The sequence below is a fragment of the Pseudomyrmex gracilis genome, unplaced genomic scaffold, assembly GCF_002006095.1.
Source record: "Pseudomyrmex gracilis isolate BER0280 unplaced genomic scaffold, ASM200609v1 scaffold_682, whole genome shotgun sequence".
Classification (NCBI taxonomy): domain Eukaryota; kingdom Metazoa; phylum Arthropoda; class Insecta; order Hymenoptera; family Formicidae; genus Pseudomyrmex; species Pseudomyrmex gracilis.
The window spans coordinates 15,233-41,281 of record NW_018021266.1 but is presented as its reverse complement, the minus strand read 5'-3'; the positions used below and the strand labels follow the sequence as shown (position 1 = coordinate 41,281).

General features: G+C 37.2%; 1 protein-coding gene across 1 annotated transcript; it reads right to left on the bottom strand.

The window, feature by feature from the left end:
* Positions 1-2,924: 2,924 nt before the first annotated feature.
* On the bottom strand, positions 2,925-11,164 carry LOC109861292 (triokinase/FMN cyclase-like). Its single transcript, XM_020440869.1, has 5 exons — positions 11,149-11,164; positions 6,953-7,198; positions 4,199-4,678; positions 3,733-3,992; positions 2,925-3,612 (listed from the first exon to the last, which is right to left on the bottom strand). Exons 1-5 carry the CDS (start codon positions 11,162-11,164, stop codon positions 3,400-3,402), a joined length of 1,215 nt encoding a protein of 404 aa, XP_020296458.1. The 3' UTR covers positions 2,925-3,399.
* Between the last annotated feature and the right edge of the window lie 14,885 nt (positions 11,165-26,049).

Genomic DNA, 26,049 nt, shown 5'->3' with positions numbered 1-26,049 from the left:
AAATATACCCCCTTAAAAAAAAACTAAAACTCAATCGTTCTCGTTTTTTTTTCTTCTTTCTCACCCAGTGTCCTTGCTTTCTTTTGATCCAACCGGAATCACCTGCTGAGTCCCGTCCTTGACACACAGAATGAGAGATCCCACCGCTGCCACCAAAATTTGTTGAATGTCGAGGAGGTTGGGTGGTTGGAAGATTAAGTTCTGTACTTGAATTTAGTAAAATATCCTTTATTGCTCCTGATTTTTACAATGTTCTTTTAACGTTTCTTACACGGCTGTACCTAACTGCGGTAAACTCTCCGGCTTGCGGAGCCACACAGTGAGCTAGCAGTTCAACCACGGTCTCTCTCTGTTTCATCCACGCGATCGATTTATAGCAGATCGATCAGCAGGCCCACCGGTCCTAGCAACGGCCGTGCTAGTTACCGGTGCCGATGTCGACACATGCTGCGTTGCACTTCGGACAATGCGGCGATGTGTCGCACCCTGTGGCAACCAACAGTTCTTCAGAACTGCTGCCTTCCTGCAACTTATCTAGGTCATTGAGCAATGACAGTGATGTCTCATCACATTACTCAATGGCCTCATCTTACTAAACCTTAAAGACAAAAATTGGCGCACAACAATAATATTATATAAAATTAATTTCTGTTAAATAAATTAAATGTGTAAAGCATCAGTGGAAGAAATGTTTTAGCAACGCTTTTAAACTTTGCTCTTTGCTCTGTGATTACAACTTTATCCAATACGTAACGACGTAACTATTTTCATTCTTTGATTTTTGTATCGCCTATTACGATTAAAGCGCGATATAAATGATGAGTCATGCAGCGCGACGCATATAATACGATATTGATGGTTTATTTTTGAAAGATGCGACTTTGAAACATAAGAAAATCATATATGGTTGAATTCAGCGTAAAAAATGCTACAAATTTTCCTTACAAAAATTTTGAAAATTTGAAAAAAAATGACAGGTGGGGGTAAATAAAAAAATGTTGAATGAAAAATAAATCCAACTACGCGGTTGTAAAGCCTATGAAATACTATGCAACTTTTATTTGAAACATTTTTTTATATCTCTTACCGTTTTGATGATACTCGCATAAAACAAAAAAACCGGTTTTTTTTCGAAGGAGTGTATCACTTCCCAAATGTGCAAGAAAGCGCATAAAAAAAAATACGGGTTTCTTATTTTTAGCTATTTTACAACATATTCAAAGCTTATCAAAATCGGAAAGGGACACTTGCGTAACTTCCCTTGTAAGGAATAAAACCGATTGTACAACACAAAGTGTAACGCCGTCCTGCGTAAAAGAAAATTGTAATTCTCGACGATTTAAATATAAGTTTTGACCGGAAACGGAACGTGTCGCAATTTCTTTCTTTCTTTCACTCAAATCCTGGTTTTCGACCGAGCTGTCCGGTAGACGGAAGGCCGGGCAAAGCCGCGGAAGAAAGCTGCTTTGTTATAACATGCTCACAAGTTTGATGAAACTACAGATTTGCTAGAATTGTTTTTTATTATAAGAAAATTAAATTTTAAGTGTCTTATCGTTTATAGAATCAATTTTGTCAATATTGAATACAAGTTTGTCGTTGTTTTTCAATTGTTGATAATATTTGTACATGAGATCATTGACCATTCTTTGCTCTTCAACACTTACTTGACAAGTGGCTAATAGTTAGTAATGTGTACTACATGTTTACTATACACTAGACAAAATCTTCCGCGCAAATAACGCCGGTTATCGCAGATAGAAGATTGCTCCGAGTACATCGATACGCTAATACAAATACACTAGGATAACTGATATTTGATGCTTTCGCGGTGTGTTATATTAACATTCAAAGATGTTTTTCAAGTTTAAAATGCGTTAGTGTCATTTTTATACCGACATTTTGTGAATATTTCAGCTCACTTTATCAGGGTTTCAAGATACTCAGCCTGATACTGAGATGCTTTTGAACAGGTGTCCCTTTTTATAGCGCCATATTATGGAGAAGAGGATGTAGTGGAGAAGATGTAGTAGTAAGGATAAGGTAATGGTAAAGGGGAGTGAGGGTGTTATAGCAGGATGGATTGCCATAGTAGACGTTTCATTTGTCTATTATCTTTATTGAGATTGTTTGGATGTTTGTATATCTCCAAGGACTCGATATATTTTCTAGGAAAGTAAGTTGCAGTTTTGTTTCATACTTAGGTTTGGTCAAACATGATTTTGTAACCAATTTCTAAATGGTGTTTTGCTAATGCCGATTGTGAGTAGTGTTTTAGACATATTGCTGACTGATGTTCTTCTAGAAAATATATGGAGTTCTTGGAAATATATAAACATTCAAACAATCTCAATAAAGATAATGGACAAATGACACGTCTACTATGGCAATCCATCCTGCCATAACACCCCCAATTCCCCCTTTTGTCACATTACCTTATCTCTACTACTACATCTTCTTCATCGGTATAAAAATTACACTAACGCGGTTTAAACTAAAATAACTGTTGACGAAAAGAGTAAAGTAAGCTTTGCGTGAAACAAGCAAACATGCACGTTGAATGTACAACGTACGCGAATTTTTCCAAGTAAAAAATATACATAATAGAAACATTTCTATATGTGTATTTTTATTCTACACACGAATGACACAAATGTAAAAACACGATTTTATTAAGTTACACTGACTCAACGTATACGTCTATAAGTACGATTGTACACTCGCGGTCACTGAATCGTTTCGTGGACGCGAGGCTAGGAGTAAAAGGGACGGTATTCCCTAGCAGTAAGTACTGCCAACGGGCGCTGTCAACGTATTAACTAACTGTAGTAACGCTGATCTCGATAAATTGACTAATTACGTTAGTCGATTGATTACTGTGACAAACGTGAATGGTCAATTCCGCGAGATCTGCGAATTGCGACTCGTGCTTGGGTCTTATGCAGAATGGCCTTTACGCGCAATGCAATGGCCAATCAATGAGACGCAAACGCAGGTCGCAAATCTCGCGGAATTGACCATTCACGTTTGTCACATTAACCAATCGACTACCGTAATTGATCAATACATCGAGATCTGCTACTGTTAGTTAGTACGGCGCCCGTTGGCAGTACTTACTACTAGTAAGTAGAATACCGTCCTTCTTACCCCTAGCCCCTTGCGTCCACAAAACGATTCAGTGACCGCGACTGTACGTTAATTTTTTCTACTGTGTTACGTACAGCATTCATACTGTCAAATTTTGTGAAACTTCAGAGAGAAGCGATTGGTTATTTTCGCTGATTCGCGAATTCACACAATGTAGCTACAACATGTCGCAAAGTGACTACCTCGCAATTTCTAGTCTATTCTTATATGTCTATGCCCTATAGTGACACTTTAGGCGCCAGATACATTATTTTACGTATCGATAATGCGTCGTTTACTACTTAGGCCGGCTAGCTGTATAAAATCCAGATTTGCTTTTAAATAACTTTTCACACACACACGCGCGCGCGCATAAAGTATTGTGGAACGGAAAAAATTTTTGCTATCACTACTTTGCACACTCAGCGGTACGGAGACTCGATTTCTACTGCCGCGCACCGCACAGGACACTATGTGACAGTTTTGCTATGAACAAAATTTGCAGGTGGTTAGGTTAGGCGTATCGACCCTTCTTCTTTGATGAGTGAGTGAGTGAGTGAGAGAGAAAGAGAGAGAGATAGAATATATATGTATAAAAATACAAACCATAGATCTATCTCCGGCTTTCACTTTTCCATATTTTTTTAAACAATCTAAACCGCTGCAAAACACACGAAACCAAATACACTGTGTATCCAAACTATTTGGATCACTTGCTAGTGATGGTAATATTTTTGCACTGGCCGTAAAGAATAAACAGTACAGGGCTCCAGTAGTTCCACCTACGTTGCATGACATTATATTTGCTAGTTGAAATAATGCTGACTGGAGATGTTTGCATGGTGACTCAAGATAAGTAACAAGTTCTGTAAACATGTAAAATTAGTACACACATTATTAATATTTAGAGAGAGAGAGAGAGAGAGAGAGAGAGAGAGTTTGATGTATTAAAAATATTAAAATGTTAATTATTAATTATTAATTTAAATGTTGTTTTTCAAAAATCTTACCAAAACACATTAAATACATTAGTGAAAATTATGTTTGTCAAGATATAGTGTATGTTACGCACCATTTCCAAATGTGTGCATTGTATCACCACAATCTCCATCTCCGCAACCGCGATCTAGCTCATTAAGGTAATTTCGAGTATTGCTATTTGTAAACACACGTGACACAGCATGTAAACAATTATTAAACAATGTTTCATCACATATTTTATCATAATTGTAGGACGTATAAGGAAAGCTTAATGATACTTCCTCATTTATCGACTTCATAACTGAGTTTATACTAGTTTTGACTACTGAAACAGAACTAGTCTCATGTTCTTTTAGTTCATCTTCTTCAAACGAAGTGCGCATAAAAGATGAAGGAATGTTATAACTGCGGCCTGGCCAGCATGGTGCCATCGTTTCAGCATCAAGATACGTGATCAACGTAAACATATACTTTCCGTTTAATTTTAACACACTTACATGAATTCCAGCGCTATTTAAGGATGTCATTAGAACTCCAGAGTAGACTCGAATAGGTGTTATATTCATATGTTCTATATCATAAAAAAGATATTAAGATATTAATAAATGAAAAAGATATTGAGAGATAATAAAAGTTATTTATCCCAGACAGTACATGACGTTCAACTTTGTTTTTTACTAAGTTCAAACATGAGCATTATATGCATGTTTTAAAAATTATTGGTAAATCTTGACAATAATGGACCCTAATAACCAGCCCTAATAACCTTTACTTTCACAGATGTCAGAAAGTGGCCTTCATTTAGACACAGTACAATTAAACACGGTGCAATTGAATACGGTGCAAATAAACACAAACTTTTAGGCAAGGTTCAATTGCGCACTGTTCATTTGAATGAAGAAAGATGCGCGTTCGTGTTGTAAGCATGTAGCAGACGGGACTGCATTCCCCCGGATAGTGTGCAATTGAACGGTGTCTAACGCCAGTAAGCAAATTGTGAAAATATTGCACAAAAATAACATAATGAATGACGACGATTTTGCAATGATTGCACTAAGATGATTTGCCATAACGCAACAGTTTTGTCAAAATAAAATTTTGTAAATAACATTTGTTAAAAATTGGAAAAGAGTTGTTATGCATTTTTATAAATATATACAGTAGGGAGCACCATATCGTGCGGCTCCAGGAGAAATATTTTTCGGGAATTTCTCTTTTGGATGCTCTATACTATCGCGCGCCGTTCTTCTTTGGTCTCCGCCAACGGTCCGAGATCGAAGAAGAAGAGCGCGCAGTAATAGAAGCAGTTAAAGAAGAAATTTCCGAGAAATACTTCCCCTGGAGCCGCACGATATGGTGCTCCCTACTGTACATGCGTTAAGTTGATTTCTTCATATGCAATTATATTTCTACATATTTTAAACATCACATAGCTAAAATTTTTTTCTCAATTATTGGACAATTTTTTTTTAAGTTCATTTCGCAAATATACTGCTAAGATGATTCGCCATATCTTTATTCTTTTGCTGAAATAGTATTTGGAAAGTAATTTTGCAAACAACTACAAATATTTCATAAAAGGTTAATGTTTTTACATCTATATTCTAAAATTTGTTGGATGTTGAGGAGAGACTGGTCGGTGAGAGATAAGTTCTAAGTCTGATCTTATTTAAAATATCTTTATTGCGCTTCTGTTCCTTTACAATGTTCCTTCACGGCTATTTCTCATTGCAGTACACTTTTCGGCTTGCGGAGCCACACAGTGAGCTAGCAGTCCTATACAATCTCTGCCCTGTTTCATCTGTGCGATCGATTTATAGTAGATCGATCGTGCCGATATAGCAGACCCTAGCAACGGCCGTGCTAGTTACCGGTGCCGGTGTCGTACACATGCCGCGTTGGATTTCGGACAATGCGGCGATGTGTCGCACCCTGTGACAACCAGCAGTTCTTCCTGGAACTGTTGCTGCCCTGCAACTTAACTAGGTCATTGAGCAATAACAGTGATGGTTCATCACAGTGCTCAATGGCCTCACTCTACTTAACTTTACCTTAAAATTGCTGCACAAAAAATATATATATTTAATATAATTGCAAATTATAATTTTAATGCAAAATTTTGTCACATTTTTTTATAAATGTTTTCTTATCAGGGAAGTTAACAGTGTGCGACACTTTCTGTGTCCAAGTGAACAATGTGCAAATTTTTGTGTCCAAGAAAACAGTGCGACTCTTTCTGTGTTCAACTGAACAGTGTGCAACTTTTTGTGTCCAAGTGAACAGTGCGACTCTTTCTGTGTCCAAATGAACAGTACGCAAATGAACAATGTCTAAATGAACACTGCGCAATTGCATGGTCTAATTAAATGGTGTCTTATTGAATTGTGTCTAAAAGTTTGTGTTTATTTGCACCGTGTCTAAGTGCACCATGTTTAATTGCACCATATCCAAGTGCACCGCTCTCGTATTCATCGGCCAGAACGTAACACATAACATTTTCATAACATTTTAGCATTGCTAAATAGAATACTTTGCAGAACATGTTTCATTATATTGCTACGATTTTCTTTTATTAATAAAAATAACAAAGCTACATAAAAATTATTAGCTATTAAAGAGCTATTATGTTCAAAGAAATGTTATGTAAAAACAACGTAACTGTAAAATACACCGTAAAATCTGTTATATTATTAGTATTGCTTGTTAATTTTTTTACATAGCTGTTATATTTTGTATTTGCTAGGATAGATTTACTTTTCGTTTCTGGTTTTAAATAGTTAATAATAATTTTCTGTCTTGAAACAACTCTATTTATTGCGTAAGAAAACAAAGATAACATACTTACTGAGCTGATTTACAACTTCGTAAACAACAATTGCTTGCTCTAATTGACTCAAAGCACCAAAATTGTTAATTATAACTGCGACCATGTCATTAGCAGTTAAAGATAAGTCCTTGCAAATATGCTTTAACATTAGCGTAACAACTTCGGATGCGGTTCTGAGTTTCATTCTCTGATATCCTACTTCTCCGTGTACACCCATTCCACATTCTATCTCGTCTTGTGCAAGTTCGAACATGAGACCTTCATCTACATTCAATGTTTTTCTTTATTAGTAAAGAGTAATCCACATTAATATATTACTTATATGTATCTTTTTATATTAAACTATATAACTATATACAGGGTGTTTCAGAACTATGGGATCAAACTTCTAGGGGTTATTCAGTGCAACAGTAGAAAACATTTGAGTATAGGGACCCATGTCCGGAAAAGTGTCACTACCGCACTACGGCCCTAAGACGCGTTAAAATTTAGAAAGACGATGAATTGCCTAAATAGGATTTAATGCATTTAATGTTTGCCTTTTGTACATGATATCATCACAACAATTGTTCAAAATGTCAAAAGGCAAAAATTAAATGCATTAAATCCTATTTAGGCAATTTATCGTCTTTCTAAATTTTAACGCGTCTTAGGGCCGTAGTGCGGTAGTGACACTTTTCCGGACATGGGTCCCTATACTCAAATGTTTTCTACTGTTGCACTGAATAACCCCTAGAAGTTTGATCCCATAGTTCTGAAACACCCTGTATATGTAACTTCTAATGTAGAAATTCGGCTTAAGAAATTTAAAACTTAACAATAATTAAAACGGTCATTAAGAGCGTTACACTGGATGTTTGTTGCAAAATAAATATACAGAGTGTCTCATTTAAGTTGACACAGCAAAAAATCTCGTAGACAATTGATTTTTTTTTAAATAATAAACTGACGCATGTCTTTCAGTATTTTGAGTGAGGATTTAAATGGCACTATTAGTTTTTTAATGCGTGGGCACTTTTAAAATCATTTCAAGATCACCTTTTTTCTTATATTATAAACCTATATTTTTTATTTTGGAATCTTAAGCTATGCAAAACAACGCATAATGTAAACGGACATGATTTCGAGCATCTCTCATGACGTAAGAATCATTTTACTCTTTTGTTTAATGACCGAATGACCTTGTGTTATATGTCGTTGAAATTGTTTCAATATTTGCTATTGCAGTAGGGATAAAAAAGTATAGCATACCATTTAAAAAAATAGAGATGATCTTGAAATCTCCGAAGCGCCTCCACCAACAAAAAAATTATTAGTAGCATCTTATACCTCTCTTGATATCATACAACTTTTGTAATTGCAATATTTTTATATCTCCAAAAATAGCGGAAATATTCCAGGTGGACAGAGTTAGTGTCCCACCCTGTATATGTGAGTGTCCGACAAATGGTGTAATCTCTCCTCGGCAAATAGAAGAAGTAAAACTAAGTCGAAAAATCTTATACCATTTTGCGAGATTCGTTACCAAGATCTTACTTAACAAAGATCCGAATAAGCATGTTTTTCGCTCGGTTACCTTTTATTACGTATATGTAATAGTATATGCTGTTATATTAGCTTCTCCCATACGTTGCTACGAGTAACACCGTGAGCGCGCGAAGCGCGCCGGGCTGTCTTACGCGCCTGATGCATGCTTATTGTTTTATAAAAGAAATATAAAAACTATATGTTGATATAAAAAAAATAAATGCCAATATAAAAAAATATATGTCGATTATTTGTCACAGTTTTACAAGTGTGCAAAGTTGTCCCATCAAAATCGGTGAGTTCCGATAGACAGTTTTGTAGATTTATTTGTGACGTATGTCACAAATAATGTCACGATATTGATACTCTTTTCTCATCCAACTTAGTAAGTTTGATCTCGTCTATCTCCGAAACGAAAAGAAGACTCAATGTGAAATTGTTCTGTGATCAATGTCTCATCATAAGCTATCATTAAGCATATCATTTGGTTCAAAATTTGAGGACTCCAAAACGGTGATTTTTGGGGTCACTCTTTAATAATGTGTTTTAGAATTTATTGTTGATAAAGATTAAAATAAATTATCAAAACGTTCATTCATTTACATGTGAATTTCTCAAATTTTGAAGAAATACTACAGCCATCACCCGCTGAATTGACGACTTTTTGGTTTTATTTAATTTTATTTTTTATTCTATTAAACCATTGTGTTACATAACTGTTCTAAAACATAATTAATCTCAGAACTTTCCAAATAGTGTTTTAAATAATTTGTTTTCATTCTTATAAATAACATAAATGAAGAAAATAGAAATAAAGATAATTTCAACATAAAATTAGTTCTGTATTTTGGTACATATCGGTCATTGTTTACATTAATTTTCTTTGGTCTTTTTCGTTGCAAAAAAACAACAAAGTATTACCATTTTGGTCTTGCGGCGGACAGCACAATGCGTTTTGTGTATAGTGATTCCTCCAATAAGCCTGATTTATTCTTATTTTTGTATAAATAAACTGTTAACTTGAATTGTTGTCCTCTTTTGAATAATAATGATTAGCAATAAATATATTCATTAAAAGTATTAAAAACTAATTAACCTATATATAGTTATTAATACATGATCCTTATAAATAAAAAAAAATGTACATGTATTGATAAATGTACATTAATTGATATTAGATACATTAATTAATATGCAGCATTTTTTTAAAGAATATCATAATTGCTAACAGTTTTTTACATAAGGATCATGTTAGTTTTAGCGTTTAAGCCGTAGATTATTTTCAGCAGCATTGTGAAGACAGCAACAAAATATGACAGCTAGGAATCTTGGTAGACAGATCGTACGCAGAGTGACACTCTCTTTTCTCTAGTCTTTAATCAAAAAGTTTATTAAATAATAAGAAGCAATAAACCAAAGAACCTATGGTCCCGGTTGAAGGTGGACATTCAAATTGACATAAAACGCAGTGTATTCCGGACGTTTCGATCAGAATTTATTGTTGTCATCATTAGTACTGTTTATTAATAGCACTGTTTTATAATAAAATGATATAAAACTATAAAATATAAAATAAATACTTTATTAAATAAAATGAGTTAAAGAGAAGTGACCTCTGATTCCTCGACGGTTAATCCAAACTAATAGATGTAGTGAAAACGGCCAATGTGAACAATTTGCAGGATGTTTTGCATTGATAATATTCAATAATTAGAACAAAACGTTTTGACTTTATTTCAAGTTCTCTTCAGTGTAGAATCTGATAATACAATATATAGTTTGAATAAGTTTACAACAAGTACAAGGATTGACAAAAATATTTTTGTAAGAACCAATATCGATGTGGAATAATACGTACTTTTGGACAACAGTAAAATTTCGAAAATACGATCGCATTACTATATAAATCACAATACAATCACATTACCATATAAATTACAATTTGTGTATGATATGTGTTGCTAATAACTGTCAAAAATTAAAATGAGAATACGTCAACACATCTGTAGAGTAAGTCTCAAATTGAAAGTCAAAAGAGATTGAGTTGTTTATGTATAAAAAATATTTTTTTAAAAAAGATAAAAAAGTGCGCGAAGTACACGTACATGTATTATATACACATACTTTAAATTAAAATTCTAAACTCAAACTAGTATTTATAAAAACAATGTATTTTATTTTTACTATAAAACAACATACTATAAACATCATTTTTCTACAAAACCTACGTTACAAAAGAAGTGATATAAAAAAGTAGCACCACAAGTACACTTGTGTACATTTTAAACTATTGAAAACATCTGTTATAAGTTACGTGTTGTATGTTATGTATTATGTATTGGGTTGGTGGAAAAGTTCTGCGGATTTTTTAATAGATGACACTAGTGTCAGAAAATAATTATTGCGTGTTGTTCAAATGTCAATCTGCCGCACATATTTTGACAAGTCACACTACGCTTGACATTTGGCAGAAGTGTTTGTTTTGGTCGGACGTGTTTTGCGTGTACGGCATACAACTAAAATGGAAGATCAAAAATTGCATTTTCGCCATATTTTGCTGTTTTTATTCCGTAAAGGATATAAAGCGGCAGACGCTAAGCGCAAAATATGCGCCATGTTTGGTGCCTCGGCCGTAAGCGCAGACACATGCAACAGATGGTTTGCTCGCTTCCGTTCCGGAATTTAACCTCCAAGATACACCATGCTTTGGACGGCCAAATTCTGTTGACGACGACCAACTCCTGGCTACAGTGAAGAGTGATCGACACTTAACGACTCGAGAGATTGCGAAGCGCTTCGGCATTCATCATACAACCGTTATGGATCGAGTAAAAAAGCTTGGCATGGTGAAAAAGCTTGATGTATGGGTGCCGCACGAACTGAGCAAAAAGAACATCATGGATCGGATTGTAGTGTGTGAATCTCTCCTGAAACAAAACTCTCTAGACCCATTTTTAAAACGGATCATCACTGGAGACGAGAAATGGGTTGTCTACAACAACATTAAGCGGCGGAAGTCGTGGTGCGGTCCGGGCGAGTCTTCACAAACGATGGCAAAACCTAATTTGCATCCACAGAAAGTAACGGTATGTATTTGGTGGGACTATAAAGGAGTGCTGTAATTCGAGCTGCTGTCGCAGGACCAAACAATAGATTCGAGGAAATACTGCGCTCAGCTCGACAAATTGCGCAAGGTAGTGCAAGAGAAGTGGCCAGAATTGTCGAATAGAAAAGATGTGATTTTCCATCATGACAACGCTCGACCACGTACTTCTTTGATCACGAAAAAAAAATTACAGAGCTTTGGCTGGGAAATGATGCAGCACCCACCATATTCGCCGGATCTTGCACCGTCTGATTATTCCCTTTTTGCTCGCTGCAAAACAATGTTGACGGTCATCAATTCGACTCAATGGAGGCCATCCGAAATCACCGCGTTGATTTTTTCGCCCACAAGTCCCGAGGGTTTTACGAGAGCGACATCAAGGCCCTACCGAAACGTTGGCAACAAGTTGTAGATCAAGACGATTAACACATTGTGGACTAAATTAAATTTTTTTAAATGTCGTTTTTGTGTTTAAATTTTATACTAAAAATCCGCAGAACTTTTCCACCAACCCAATATTATGTAACATATATTAAGTAATGATAGAATATCATTTAAACCTGGATTTTAAGTTACTAGGTGTAGTCGTGTTAAAAAGGGAAATTGGAATCCGGCACGGATGTCCAGTCAGCAGTCGCGAGGCGATATGCGACCGCGCGCACAAGTATATACCGGTCAAAGATCGCACATGCAGCCGAAAAGTTGCAATGGTCTGCATTGCATTTTTCAAAAACCGGATGTCGCCTGATTTTCCTCGGCCAATCACAAAGTGATTAGCTTGAGGATAAAAGCCGGTGTCCGAGCAGAACCGGCGGGTAGAACCGTCTAGAGTAGTGTCGCGGCCGGAGGCTCTGCCTGTCAGAGCATCGCTCGTAAAAACTTATCGCAAGTGAGTGAAAGTGTAACAAAAGCAAAGTAAGGAATACGAGGGTAGAGTGAAAAGTTTCCGGCTTGATAAAGAAAAACAACATTTTTTGTTTTTTTTTTGCTTCATTTTTCAACATAATCTCCATCAAGATTAATACATTTTTCATAACGATCTCTAATGCAGTAATACCATTTTTTAGTCCGATATGTCAAGTGCCTCAAAATACTCATTTACAGCATCAATGACTTCCTTGTTGCTCTCAAATTTTTTACCTCCGAGCTATTTTTTAAGGTTAGGAAACAAATGATAGTCGCTGGGGGCTAAATCTGGTGAAGATACTGGTTGGGAGAACAATTCGAACTTCAATTTGTTAATTTTAGCCATCGCAACGACCGACGAATGGGCAGGTACAGAGGAGTGCACCGTATCGTTCTGCTCTAAGGGAAGATTTTCTCTAAAATTTCTCTTCTGATTGCTTCTACTACCGCGCGCCGTACTTTTTCGATCTCTGCCAGCGGCCCGAGATTGAAGAAAAACGGTAGCGCAGTAGTAGGGACAGTCGGAGGAGAAATTTCCGAGAAGTACTTCTCCTGGAGCGGAACGATGTGGTGCACTCCTCTGTACGTTGTCATGGTGAAACAAGATTTTTTTCTTTGCCAAGTGAGGTCGTTTATTTTTTACTTCGTCCTTCAAACGCTGCAATAACTTTGCGTAGTATTGACCAGTGATGGTTTTACTCTTCTCCAGGTAATCAATGAAAATAATTCTTTTCGCATCCCAAAAAACAGTCGCCATAACCTTATTCGCCGATAAAATTGTTTTTGCCTTCTTTGGAGTTGGTTCACCTGGTCCAATTCATTGTTTCGACTGTTGTTTACTTTCAGGAGTGTAGTGGTGAATCCAAGTTTCATTCACAGTTATAAATCGACGCAAAAATTCGCTGGGTTTTCGCTTGTATAGCGCCAAATTTTCGATTGAAACAGTTTTCCGGGTGAATTTTTGATCGACCGTTAGCAAACGCGGCACCTACTTAGCACAGAGCTTCCTTATGCTCAAATGTTCATGTAAAATATTGCGTACACGTTCAGTTGACATCTTAGTAGCCTCAGCTATCTTACTTACTTTTAATCTGCGGTCCTCCATCACTATTTTATGAATTTTTTCAATCATTTCGGGAGTTGTGACCTCAACGGGACGTCCTGAACGTGGATCGTCAGAAGTGCTTGTGCGACCTTTCTTAAATTTAGAAACCTACTGTTTAACCGTTGAATATAATAGAAAAGAGTCTTTCAGTGTGGAATCCAGCTCTTCTTTAATTTGTAATGGTGTTAGGCCTTTTAAATAAAAGTATTTGATGACCGCACGTTTCTCTGATTTTTCCATTTTCACGTAAGCAAGCGAGGCGTCTTGTTCAATTGGCTCTCAAATGTACACTAACAGAGCAATCGACCTAAAAATTTATATACAAGCTAGTGAGATATAGTACTATAGAATACAAGCCAAAAATTAGACCTGCTGGCGCCATTTCTAGGTCAGGCCGGAAACTTTTCACCCTCGTAAAAGGGTTTATTTGTACGAATAACGAAAATTATAAAATAATATTATTTCTCCTCGGCGTCCCTCCCTCGCAGCATCCTCACGCAAGGTAACACATCATAAAATAATAGAAAGTATAAAATAATTATATCAATAGTTAGAGTTTATTTTTTGTGAAAAGTCAAAATATATATTGCAACGATTTTCAAATTATGATTTGACTATCTCATTGCCGATACAGCACACAAATATTGCATATACATTGCAGAAATCTTTCACCGCAATGGTGCAATATTGCCATTTTACTGTGAAATATTGATGCATCATTATTGTTGAATTACAGCAACGTTCAAATGTTCGCTTTTAGGAAGATTGCAACGAAACATCATAGCAACATTGCAATGTAACGAATATGCAATAATTCAGTGTTACTGCAATTATTAAGTAATATTGCATATAAAAATAGTTTTATTTTTTATAGAAATTGCATTAAAAACACATGAAGATATATGAAAGAAAAAAAAGCTTCATATAAGAATGCAATAATTTTATATCTAAAATATACAATATATTATAAAGCTATACATAAATATATATTTTTTTAGATTAAAGTATCGTATTTTTTCCCGTGAACAAACAAAAAAATTTTTAACATAAGAACTATTTACTGCAAAAAAAGGCGCGGCTGCACCGAAAACAGACAGACTTATGTCAAAAATGTTTTTCTTTGTTCACGGAAAAAAAAGTTATTCTGGGTCTTCTGACGTCCAAAATTTTATTTGGTGCTACTTTCTGATATCACTTCTTTTGTAAAACAGATTTTATAGAGAAAGAATATATATAGTAAAATGATTTTTGTTTTATATTGTTTGTTTTTGTTCTGTTTGTTTGGCGTGTACTTGGCGTCTTTTTTTTACCTTTTTTAAAAAGGTAAGTTTTTCGAGACATCACACATTTCGTAGAATATACAATACAAGATGATTCAGAACAACTTTTTATCCTTGAAAATACATATTCTTGACTAAATTCTAGAACAACTTTTTATTTGACAAAATTTTGTCTGAAGCTTACTTTTTGAGTTATTAATAAAAATAGGTGACTTACCACGAGTCGGATACAAAAGATAGACAGAGGCGGCGCAACTCACCGTGATTGACAATGATTTATGTAATGCACGGATTAAGTGATACAAATTACAAATAAATAAAACAGTATCAAAAATGAAGGTTGTCCTCTGGTTCAATTGATAAAAAACAAATATGTAAGAATGTGTAAGAAGACGGCGAGTATGAACCAATTATGAAGGGTGTTGTGCAATGAAACAATATGTAATGTTGAAGAGCGAAACGTTTCGACTGTTTATTCAGTCTTCATCAGTCGCAAGACTGCAAATATAATACAATAATTATTTTACAATGTGTGTTAAATATAATTACAAGTTGGTGATATGCAGAAAGACGGAAAACGCACCTTTATATACACTTCTATTTTAAATGATAACAATGTGTGTTAGACAACGGTTATAATGTGTCAAGATCGAATGTGAGGATTAAACTAAGAGTCAAAACAATAAATATGAAAAGTCAAAGTATAAAATATCGAGAGTCAAAGAATTTTATCGATAATCGGTAAGTAAGATTTATCTAATAAGTCAGTATCATTCATAATATTTAAAGTGTTAGCGTTCATCTTGATGTGTAGCATTTCCGATGTGGTTCGTTTGTAATAATTCATTTCTTTGTCTAAAATTTTAATTGTGTTCCAATTGAATTTATGGTCGGTGTTTAAACAATGATCAGACAAGAATGAGTTTTAAGATTTCTTTTTGACATAATTCATGTGTTCTTTGATTCTCGTGCCTAATTGTCTCCCAGTTTGTCTGACATAACAAGCATTACAAATTTCACATTCAATATAATACACGATGTTTTTATTCTGGTTAAATGTAATGGGATCTTTATGAGTTTTAATATATGTGTTTAAACGAGAAATATTTCTGTATGCTAATCTAATGTTCATTTTATTTAAAACGCTAGAGAGAGTGTTGGACTGCTCATCGACAAATGGTATCAAAAAGTATTTAACATTGTTTGTCGACTGTGTGTCAATGTTACTGTTATTTTTATGATTATTAAGTTTTGTATTAAATAATGTTTTTAGACGTTTGTTGATGGTTTTAAATACTATATCTATTGGATAATGGTTGGCTATGAGAATCTTGATACATAATTTTAAGGTTTTTAGATAAAATACAGGATCTGACAGTAGCAGCGCTCTATCTACCAGAGTATTTATTGTACCGATCTTACGGCATAAAGGTTTTGAGACAAAAAATGTAGGTATCTACCGAAAAACGTTGGCTTATGATACCAGTCACAACTCAACGTATTTTTTTCCACGATAATGCGGATGTCTAAAAAACTGATACAATTATCAGACTGGAGAGACATACGTAACCTGCAGTCTTTGATGTACTGAGTTGAAAGTATCGAGTACCTTATTCATTTTGTCTCTATGTATCGCTAGTATGATGTCATCAACATATCTGTAATACATTGGAATGTTAACTTGCAATGAATTTAATGCTTTAAGTTCGATGTCTTGCATAGTAGTAGTAGTAGTAGTAGTAGATAATTTATTGAATCCCAAACCGGGCTAACAAGGCATTTTTTAAAGAAACGTTCCCAAAACTTTTACACAGCACCCTATTCCTTTACATATTCTCTTAACAATACACCTTACATCTAGTCTTAACCAAAACGCACTTACGTTTAATCTAAGCCTACCCCTTTGAGCCAATGAGAGGCCGAGTATTCTCGCCCTCTCATCCACTTATTCCACACACACACATCCCCCCTCCAGACTTCCGCTTCCTCTCGCCTCTTTTTCCATCTCTCTTTTCCTCCCCCGTTACTCCTTCCCGTGCTCCCAACCACTTCCTCCCTTCTCCCCCCTTCTCCACTTCTTCCTTCTTCTCCAACTCCAGTCTCTCCTTCTATTTTCCTGTATGTTTGTTACCCCACTTCCCTCTCTCTCCTTCACCCTTCCATTCCCTTTCCAGCTTCTTTAGCCAAAATTCCCCTTCTCCTTTCTGTCCTAGAACCCACACCACCGCTTCCTGCCAGCTCTCTCTTCCGTCCCTCCAACTCCTACATTCTTCCCAAATGTGTTCCCACGTTTCTTTCTCCCCCCCCTCCCCACACAATCTACACACAACTTCTCTTCCTTCTTCTCCCAATATTGTCTTTCTCTTACTTCATTCCCTAGCCTGAACCTCGCTAACCTTGATCATCTTTTCTTTTTCCATCCCTTCTTCAAATACTCCGGCACTCCCCTTCCCTTTACCATTCTGTACCACCTGTTGTATCTCGATTCCTTTAACTTTTCTCATCTCTCTTCCTCTTGCCTGATCCTTTCTCTTTTTTCCCACTCTTTACTCTATATTTCTCCCTTCTCAATCTCTTTTAGGCTCTTTTCCATTTCCTCTCTCCTTATCCCTTTTCTTTCGAAACACTCCATTCTTTCCTTTTCTCATTCTAATAAATCTCTTCCTTTTTTCGCTCTTTCTCTCATATTCTCTCAGCATATCCTCGCTATTTCACTTTCTCTTCCCTCTCCGAGCCTCCTCTCATACTCCCATGATCTTCTCCCTGCTCTTACACATAGTTTCTCCCTTTGGAGCTCCTCTCTAACTAAGTACCCCGGTGTTTTCCCCTGTACTCCCAGAACCTACCTCAAATACCTCTCTTCTAATTTCTCTAACTCTTCCCTCTCTCTCCATCCCCAAATCTCCACGCCATATCCCCCCCCCCCATCACCGTCCATATCAACCTGTCGAATAACCATAACCTTCTTCCCCAATCCCTGCCAAACCTTCTCTTCCCAATGCCCCACACCTGTCCCATTACCGCCGCCGCTTTCCTTCCTCTCTCCTTCACCTGCCCCTCCTGATTCCCATTTTTCCTCAACACATATCCTAGGTACTTAAACTCCTTTACCTCCTCGATTCTCTTTCCTTTCCACATCCAGACCTTCTTTTTTTTTCTTCTTCCTCTTTTTCTCAATCTTACCACCATTGTTTTCTCTACGTTCAGTTCCACTTTCTTCTTCTCAAGGTACGTCTCTAGCCTCTCTATCATGCTCCTCATTTCCTCCTCTCCCTCCGCCATCATCACCATATCGTCCGCATATGCCAGCATGTATATCCTTTCTTTCCCTAGCCTCACTCCTCCCCATCTTATCTTTCCCATTTCTTCCTCTAAGTCCGCTAATAAAATATTAAATAGCATAGGGCTCAGCGGACACCCCTGCTTCACCCCCCTCGCCGTCCAGAAACAACTCCCCACCTTCCCTCCTACTTTTACCCTACACTTCGTCTCCCTTATTACCTGTTCCACTCTTTTTATTATCCCATCTCTCACCCCTCTTTCTTTCATCGCTTCTATCAATTTGCTTCTGTCCACCGAGTCAAATGCGGCCTTTAAGTCTACAAAGAGTGCCACCAGCTTTCCTCCTTTCTTTGCTATCCTCCTGTTTATTAGATAGTTTATCATATAGATATTGTCTATTGCTCCCATCTCTTTTTTAAAGCCCGTTTGATTGTGTGGGATTATTCTCTTTTCCTCCAAGTCCTCTTCCAGTCTTTCCGCCAGTATCATGACATATATTTTGTATAACAAAGACATTAGGGTTACCCCTCTGTATTCATCCACCTTCTGTCCATCTCCCTTTTTCACTATGGGTACTATATTCCCTTCCTTCCACTCTTCTGGCCAACTTTCTCCTTTCCACACTCTGTTGCATAACTTTCCTATCCAACTCTCTATATCATCCTCTCTATACTTCCAGACTTCTCCAGGTATACCGTCTATTCCACACGCTTTTCCCTCCCTCAACTTTCTTATCGGATTTTTTATCTTTTCCTCTCCTATCTCCTTCTCCTCTCCCATCTCTACACTTCTTCCTTCCGCTCCTTTCACCACCCTCCCCTCTACCTCTCCCAGTAACCTCATAAATTACTCCTTCCAATCTTCCATATCGATATCTTTATTCACTCTTTTTCTTCTTCCTCTCTCTCTGTTCACAATTTCCCAAACCTCATTTTCCCTTTTTGCCATCTTAACTTTTTCCTCCTATCTCTCCCTCTCTTCTTTCTTTTTTTTTCACATAACTTTGCGAACTCCCTTTTTCCTTTTTTATATCCATCCTTGTCTGATCCTTTTTTCCTCCAATCCCTCAACTTTTTTCTTACTTTCCTTTTTTCTTCTCTACATTCTTCATCCGACCAACCTTTTTGTCTCCTTCCCCCTGCTTCTTTTCCCCTTTCCTTCTCTATTTCCTTTAGCGCCTTTTTCACACTTTCCTCCATACCTCTCCAAATCTCCTCCAGTTTTCCATTTCTTACCTCTAGCCCCCTTATCTTTTTCTTAAATTGTTCTCTCCCTTCTTCATCCCATATCCCCCTCCATACTTTCTTCTCTTTGCCGTGTCTTTCTTTTCTTCTCCCTCCCCCTCTCATCCACAACTCCACCGGGTGATGATCCGAATCTATCTTATTACCTATCTTCAACCTTTCTATTCTCTCTCTCACCTCTTCCCCCCTTATCACCAAATCAATTGTCGTATTACCTTTCCCTCGCGTAAAAGTATATTCCCCCTCTTCATCTCCCTTCGTGCATCTGTTAAAAATACCCCATCCATTTTCCTCCATCCACCTCACTAATTTCCTCTCTTCTGCATTTATTGTTCCATCCTTTGCCTTCCTTTCTCTACTTTCCCCCTTCTCCCCCTCACATCCTCCTCCCTCTCTCCCTACCCTTGCGTTAAAGTCTCCTCCAATTACCAACATACTGTCCTCTTCCCTCTTATCCGTCCATCCTTCTATCCTCTCCCTATCATCCTTTCTATTCCTTCATTCACATACACCCCTATAATCTTCCATCTTTCTTTACCCAATCTCATCTCACACATCATTGCTTCTTCTGTGCCCACCTCAAACTTTATCTCTTCTTCCACCAAATTTTCTTTTACTCCCATGAGCATTCCTCCTTTTGCTCTTCCTCTTTTCCCTTCCTTTGTAGCCCATTGTATCCCCCATCTGAAACCCTTCGGTAACCTATTCTTTACTCTTTCCCATTCCTTCTTTTCCACCCATGTTTCTGTTAACACCAAAACCTCCCCATTTCTTCAAGCTTTCCTAGAACTCCTTATCTTTATTCCTCATTCCCGCAACATTCCAACACGTCATCTTCCAGTCTTCCACTCTCTCTTCCCTTCTCTTACCTGCCACCACTCTCCCTTCCTTCCCCCACCTTATCTGATCCTCCCATTTCCCTCCCTTTTCCCTCCTCCGTTTTCCCTTCTCTACACTTCTTTGTCTTCCCCCTCTCTCTCCTCTCTTATTATTCTCCTTCTGTCTCTCAGTACCTCCTCCTCTTCATCCTATATCCACCATTTCTCCTCTATTTTTAACTTTCCATACCCTATTCCCACTCTCCTTCCCTTTCTCATCTCCCTCCTTGCGATCTCTTCTAATTTCCATCTCATCCTCCTCTCTTTCCACGTCCAGTCTTCCACTATCCTTTCCCTCCTCCCTTTTAAATTACTTTTCTTCCTCATCACCTCATTTCTTTACTCCTCATTCCTTACTTTCACCCATACCGTTTCCCTACTTCCCTCATCTTCTCTTAATTTTCTAATTTTTTCTACCTCCACCTTCACTCCTATTACCTTCAGAATCCCTTCTACTGCTTTCGTCCTTTCTTCCTCTCTCACTTCTAACCCTTTTATAATTACATTCTTTCTCTTATCTTTTCGTTCTTTTCTCTCCATCTTTCTCTCAATCTCCTTCATTCTTTTTACCACTCTTTCTCCCTCTCCCTCTCCTACCCGCTCTTCCCCTCTTCTCTTCCTATCACCTCTCACCTCTATCTCCCCCACTCTCCTCTTCAGCTCTTTGATCTTCCTTTAAACTTTTCCTGTCCTCCTCCTATCTTTTTTCGTTCTCCCTCATGTCCCTTTTAAACCCCTCCATCTCCTCCTTCATACTTCTTCCATGCTCTCTTATCTCCTTTTTTATCTCCTTCAAATCCCTCAATCCCTCTATCCTTCATCATCTCTTTCATCTCTTTCATCTCCTCTTTCCACTCTCTTACCTCCTTCTCTGCCTCTACCCCCTCTCTTCCACCTCCTATATCATCCATACTCGTTTCTCTTTTTTCTTCCCTCTCTGTCTCCTTCTGTCTTATCGGCGACCTCTGCGTTTTTCTACTTTTGTTAAACACTTCTTCCTCTTCCTTTTCCTCTTCCTCTCTTTTCCTCTCTTTCTTTCTCTTCCTCAAAAAATCTTTAATGCTCCCTGCGCTTGCACTCCTGTTTCTTTCCTTCGCTTCTACCTCTTTCACTCTTCTGTTCATAATTTCTACCTTACCCTGTTTTTCTCCCTAGAGGCTTAAAGCCCCCTGCACCAATCGCTCTTCTCGCCTCCTGTTCGTACCGCTATCCCTAGCCTCTAGTGACTTTCCTTCTGTCCTACTTATCACTCTATATCCTCTCTACTCTATGCCTAACCTTATACGCTCGTTTCACAAAACCGGCCTCCACCCTTTGTACCCTTACACCGCCCTCTCTCCCTTCACTCACTCTCGCTCTCAGTACCCTTCTAATCACACGCCACTCCACCTTTTTCTCTTTCCACTTCTCTTACTCTCACTACTCTTACTCTTTCACATCCGCGATCCAACACCACGTCTACACTTTATTGCGCCGGAAGCGGAAGTCCGATGTCTTGCATAGTAATATCCGCTATTATCGGAAAGGGGAACCCATGGGGGTTCCAAAAGTCTGTTTATAAATTTTATTGTCGAATGTGAAGTATGTTGATGACATAACAAACTCTATTGCAATCAAAAACTCTTGGTGTGATATCTTGGTGTTTAATCGTATATATTTCCATCTTCTAGATACGCTGTCTAATGCAAGATTCAGAGGTATGTTGGTGAACAGTGACACAACATCTAAAGAGCATAGTATATAATCCTCATCTATTTTTTGCTCGGATAATTTGTTGTAAAGATGGAAACTGTCCTTGATTGAAAATGGAGAATTAGGTATATTGTTATATATAATTTTATGTAGGAAAAGAGAGAAATGGTGTAGAGGACTGTCAATGGTGGAAACTATTATGCGGTACGGATAATTTACTTTGTGGATTTTCGGAACACCATATGCTCTCGGTAAAATAGGATCGCTGTTGTACATATGTTTTTTCTGTAGATTACTAATAAAACCTTTACAAATGATTAAATAAATAAGTGAAAGAAAAAGAAAGAAAGAGACAGAGACAGAGAAAGATACAGAAACAGTGTGTAGCGATCAGCTGATCGCGTCAGGCATCACACGTAATCGCCCGCGTCTGACGGTGTGTTGCGCTACCCCTGCCTACCTCTTGTATCCAACTCGTGGTAAGTCACCTATTTTTATTAATAACTCAAAAAGTAAACTTCAGACAAAATTTTGTCAAATAAAAAGTTGTTTTAGAATTTAGTCAAGAATATGTATTTTTAAGGATAAAGGGTTGTTCTGGATCACTCTGTATATATATTTTGTAAAATATATATAGTTTGTAGAATAGTTTATTTTCAAATTCATCTTCTTTTCTGTTTTCTCTTTTTTTCTCAATTCTTAACAATAGTAACTGATTTATTTCTTTATTTTTTTCAAGAAAAGAATATAAACATTTGTACACTTTTAGGCCAGCGGTGTTTTCTAATTTGCATATTGTTATAAGTTATATATTATGTGTATATTAAGTTATATATTAAGTATTAAGTTATATATTAAGTATTGTATATTAAGTGATATCGATTAACTCGGGGTTTAGTTACTAGGTTTACTGTTACGTTAAACGGGGGACTGGAATCCGGCACGGATGTCTAGTCAGCGATCGCGGAGCGATATGTGACCGCGTGCACAGTGATGCTAGATTTGCCCCGCATTCGCGCATGCGCGTTGATTTACAGCTGAGCGCGCAGTACCGTAGCTATAGGTAAGGATGTATGTTTGCGCGCCAAAACCAGGCGTAACCGTAACGTTAACCGGGACCGGCTGTGAGCAGAAATATGAAGAGTCTGAAGAGGAAAATAAGGAAATAAGATAAGGTAAATAAGGTAAACGATAAGTAGTTAGATAATAAAGTAACAATGGATTCTGGAAGAGGAGCTGTAAAAAAGGCATATATTAGAAAATTTAGAAGATCGTGGTTAGATGAAAATATTTTCCAAAATTGGTTAACATCATCCGAGAATGATAATAAAGCTTTTTGTACAGTTTGCAATATTTCGCTAAAATGTTGTCGATATAATTTATTAAGGCATGCCGAATCAGCTTCTCCTATAGACAATGTAAATAGTAGTAATGTAGAAATTAATATTTCAAATAAAGAGACTGTTTCACATTCTGACAAAGTAAAACGAGCTGAAATTAAATTAGCAGCTTTCGGAACATAACGTTGCTTTTTCCACAGTAGATCATTTAATTCCGTTGTTAAAAGATATTTGCCTAGATCCGGAAGTTGTAAAAGATATTACATTGGCACGAAGTAAATGCACGCAAATAGTAAAAAATGTTATTGCGCGACGAGAAGTAGAGAAAATTGTTGAAACTTTAAAAACAAATAAATTTTNAGTTTTACTAGACGAGAGTACCGATATAAGTGACACAAAACTTTTGNGTATTCTCNTNAAATATGTTTCATCAATAAATAAAAAAGTTGTAACTCAATTATTCGCGTTGTTACCTCTCGATGCAACAAATTGTTCCGCAGATAATTTATATAAAACTTTTCAAAACTGCTTTTCAGAATTTTAAATTCCATTACAAAATATTATTAGAATGGCAAGTGATAACGCATCTGTCATGATTGGAAGTAATAATTCTTTTTTCACACATTTAAAAGTAGATGTTCCGCAAGTAATTCTATTAAATTGTATTTGCCATTCTGCCTCGCTTATAGCTAGTAAAGCCTGTGAAACATTACCACAATCTTGCGAATGCTTAATTAAAAGTATTACTACATATGTGTCCGGCAGTGCAAAACGAAGTGCAATTTTACGCGAATTTCAAGAAGTTTTCGAAATAGAAAAAAATAAAATGTTGAGATTGTGGCAAAAACCAGATGGCTCGTTTTACATCAATGTGTTGTCAGACTACTGGATAATTGGGAAGCTTTGAAACATTACTTTATATTTGCAGTATCCGAGGATAAATTAGAATCAGCCAAAATTATTTTAAATCAATTACATAATAATGATAATAAAACTTATCTTTTGTTTTTAAAATATGTATTAAATTTTTTCAATTCTTTTAATGCGCTTTTTCAATCACGTCAAATTTTAATTCATAAATTATTCAAAAATAGTCAACAACTAATCGCGCAAATAGCAGACAATTTTATAACTTTTGAAGCAATAGAACAAATTTCCCTTTTAAACCCATATTCTGTCAAACAATTAAAAGCTTTGCATGAAATTTATTTAGGACCAGAATGTTAAGCATTTTTATTAAATGAGCCTCAGGAACGCGCGACAGAAATTCGACAAAATTGTTTAGAATTTTACAAAACGGCAGTTCGTGAGATGATGAAACGTTTGGCTTACAAAGACATATTTTTCGAACAATTGAGTTTTTTGGATTCTAAAGTCGCTTTTTCTTGTAAGGCTAGAGCCACTTTCAAAGATCTTCATGTCGTTGCAACACGCTTAGAGTTAGATAATATTGATGTAACGCAATTAGCTTTCGAATGGCAAATTGTACCACGTAGATTTTCAGAAGAACAAAAAGAACTTTTAACATCTTTAGATATTGATGAAATGGGCTAAAATATTAGAGTGCGAAAATAATGACGGTAATAAATCTTTTTCAAATTTAGCAAAATTAGTCGAAGCAGTTCTTTCACTCCCACATTCGAATGCTGAAGCAGAGCGAATCTTTTCTATTGTAGCAAATGCAAAAAGTAAAAAGAGAATTAAATGGGGAAATGATACACTTTCGGCCATTTGCGCCATAAAATCATCTTTTCAAGCCGCTAATATTAATTGTGTTAATTTTGAGATTGATTCGCGACATTTAGAATTGCGTAATTCTGCAAACTTATACAACGCGTCAAAACGACAAGATGATAATTAATGTATATTAAAGTTGTATAGTCTGCGTTCTATAAGGCTGGTTTAATAAATAATATTATTGTATTAATTATGTATCAAAGTTCTTTTTCTAGACTCAATGATGCAATCATACTAGTCATCAGCCACCCCTCCGGGGGTGTGCCACCTTGTCGTGGTGGAGGGGCTTGCGTGCCGTGTTGATCCGTGGAGCTATGCCGGCAGGAACTTCGGTTCCTGGCAGGGTCTCCCTTGCCGGACAGGTCCACAGGGAGCGGCCAGACTAAGCGTACACCCCGGGCGTGCGGGCTCGTTACCCCAGTGGGGGAGCCGCACTAAGGGAAGGAAAACCCTGACAGCAAACCCGGGCAGGGCGGGCTCGTTAGTTTTGGTTAACCACTGCCCTAGGTGAAGGAAAACACCGAAATCAAACCACCCTATGAAATCAATGGGAAATGTCTGATAACATGGAGGTAACATTACCGGACCAGGGTGAACGGACACCCAGGTCCCGGCAGTTCGGNGGTTCCGACCCTGCCCCCGTTCGGTCGTCATCCTATGAGGGGTTGGCTGTCTCGTGTGCGACAGGCGAGGCAGTCTCTAATACGCCTGTCTGCGACTTGGAGAGGGCGATCAGCTTGTCCTCGGACGATGGTCTGCCCGTTAGAGGTCGGAGNGGTGGTACTGGCAGGGCTGCCAAAGCCATCGTTATCTCGGACGAGGAAAGCAGTATCTCCGACATTCCTGCGGCGGAGGGCGNTACAAGTGCTCGGCGGTTTGCCGAATTCCTGAAAGGCCCGAAGAGTGTGCGCAGTTCCTCGCCTGTCATCACGGGGAACAAGGGGAAGAAAGTGCAGAGGAAAGAAGCCCGGGAGAAGAGGAGAGCGGCGAAACGACCCCGTTTGGCTGGCGATCCAAG

Coding starts and splice junctions, on each gene's coding strand:
- LOC109861292 (XM_020440869.1), bottom strand. Junction 3,993..4,198: donor AATGCACACATTTGGAAATG/GTGCGTAACATA, acceptor ACATGTTTACAG/AACTTGTTACTTATCTTGAG. Junction 3,613..3,732: donor AAGCCGGAGATAGATCTATG/GTTTGTATTTTT, acceptor TTTTGTTCATAG/CAAAACTGTCACATAGTGTC.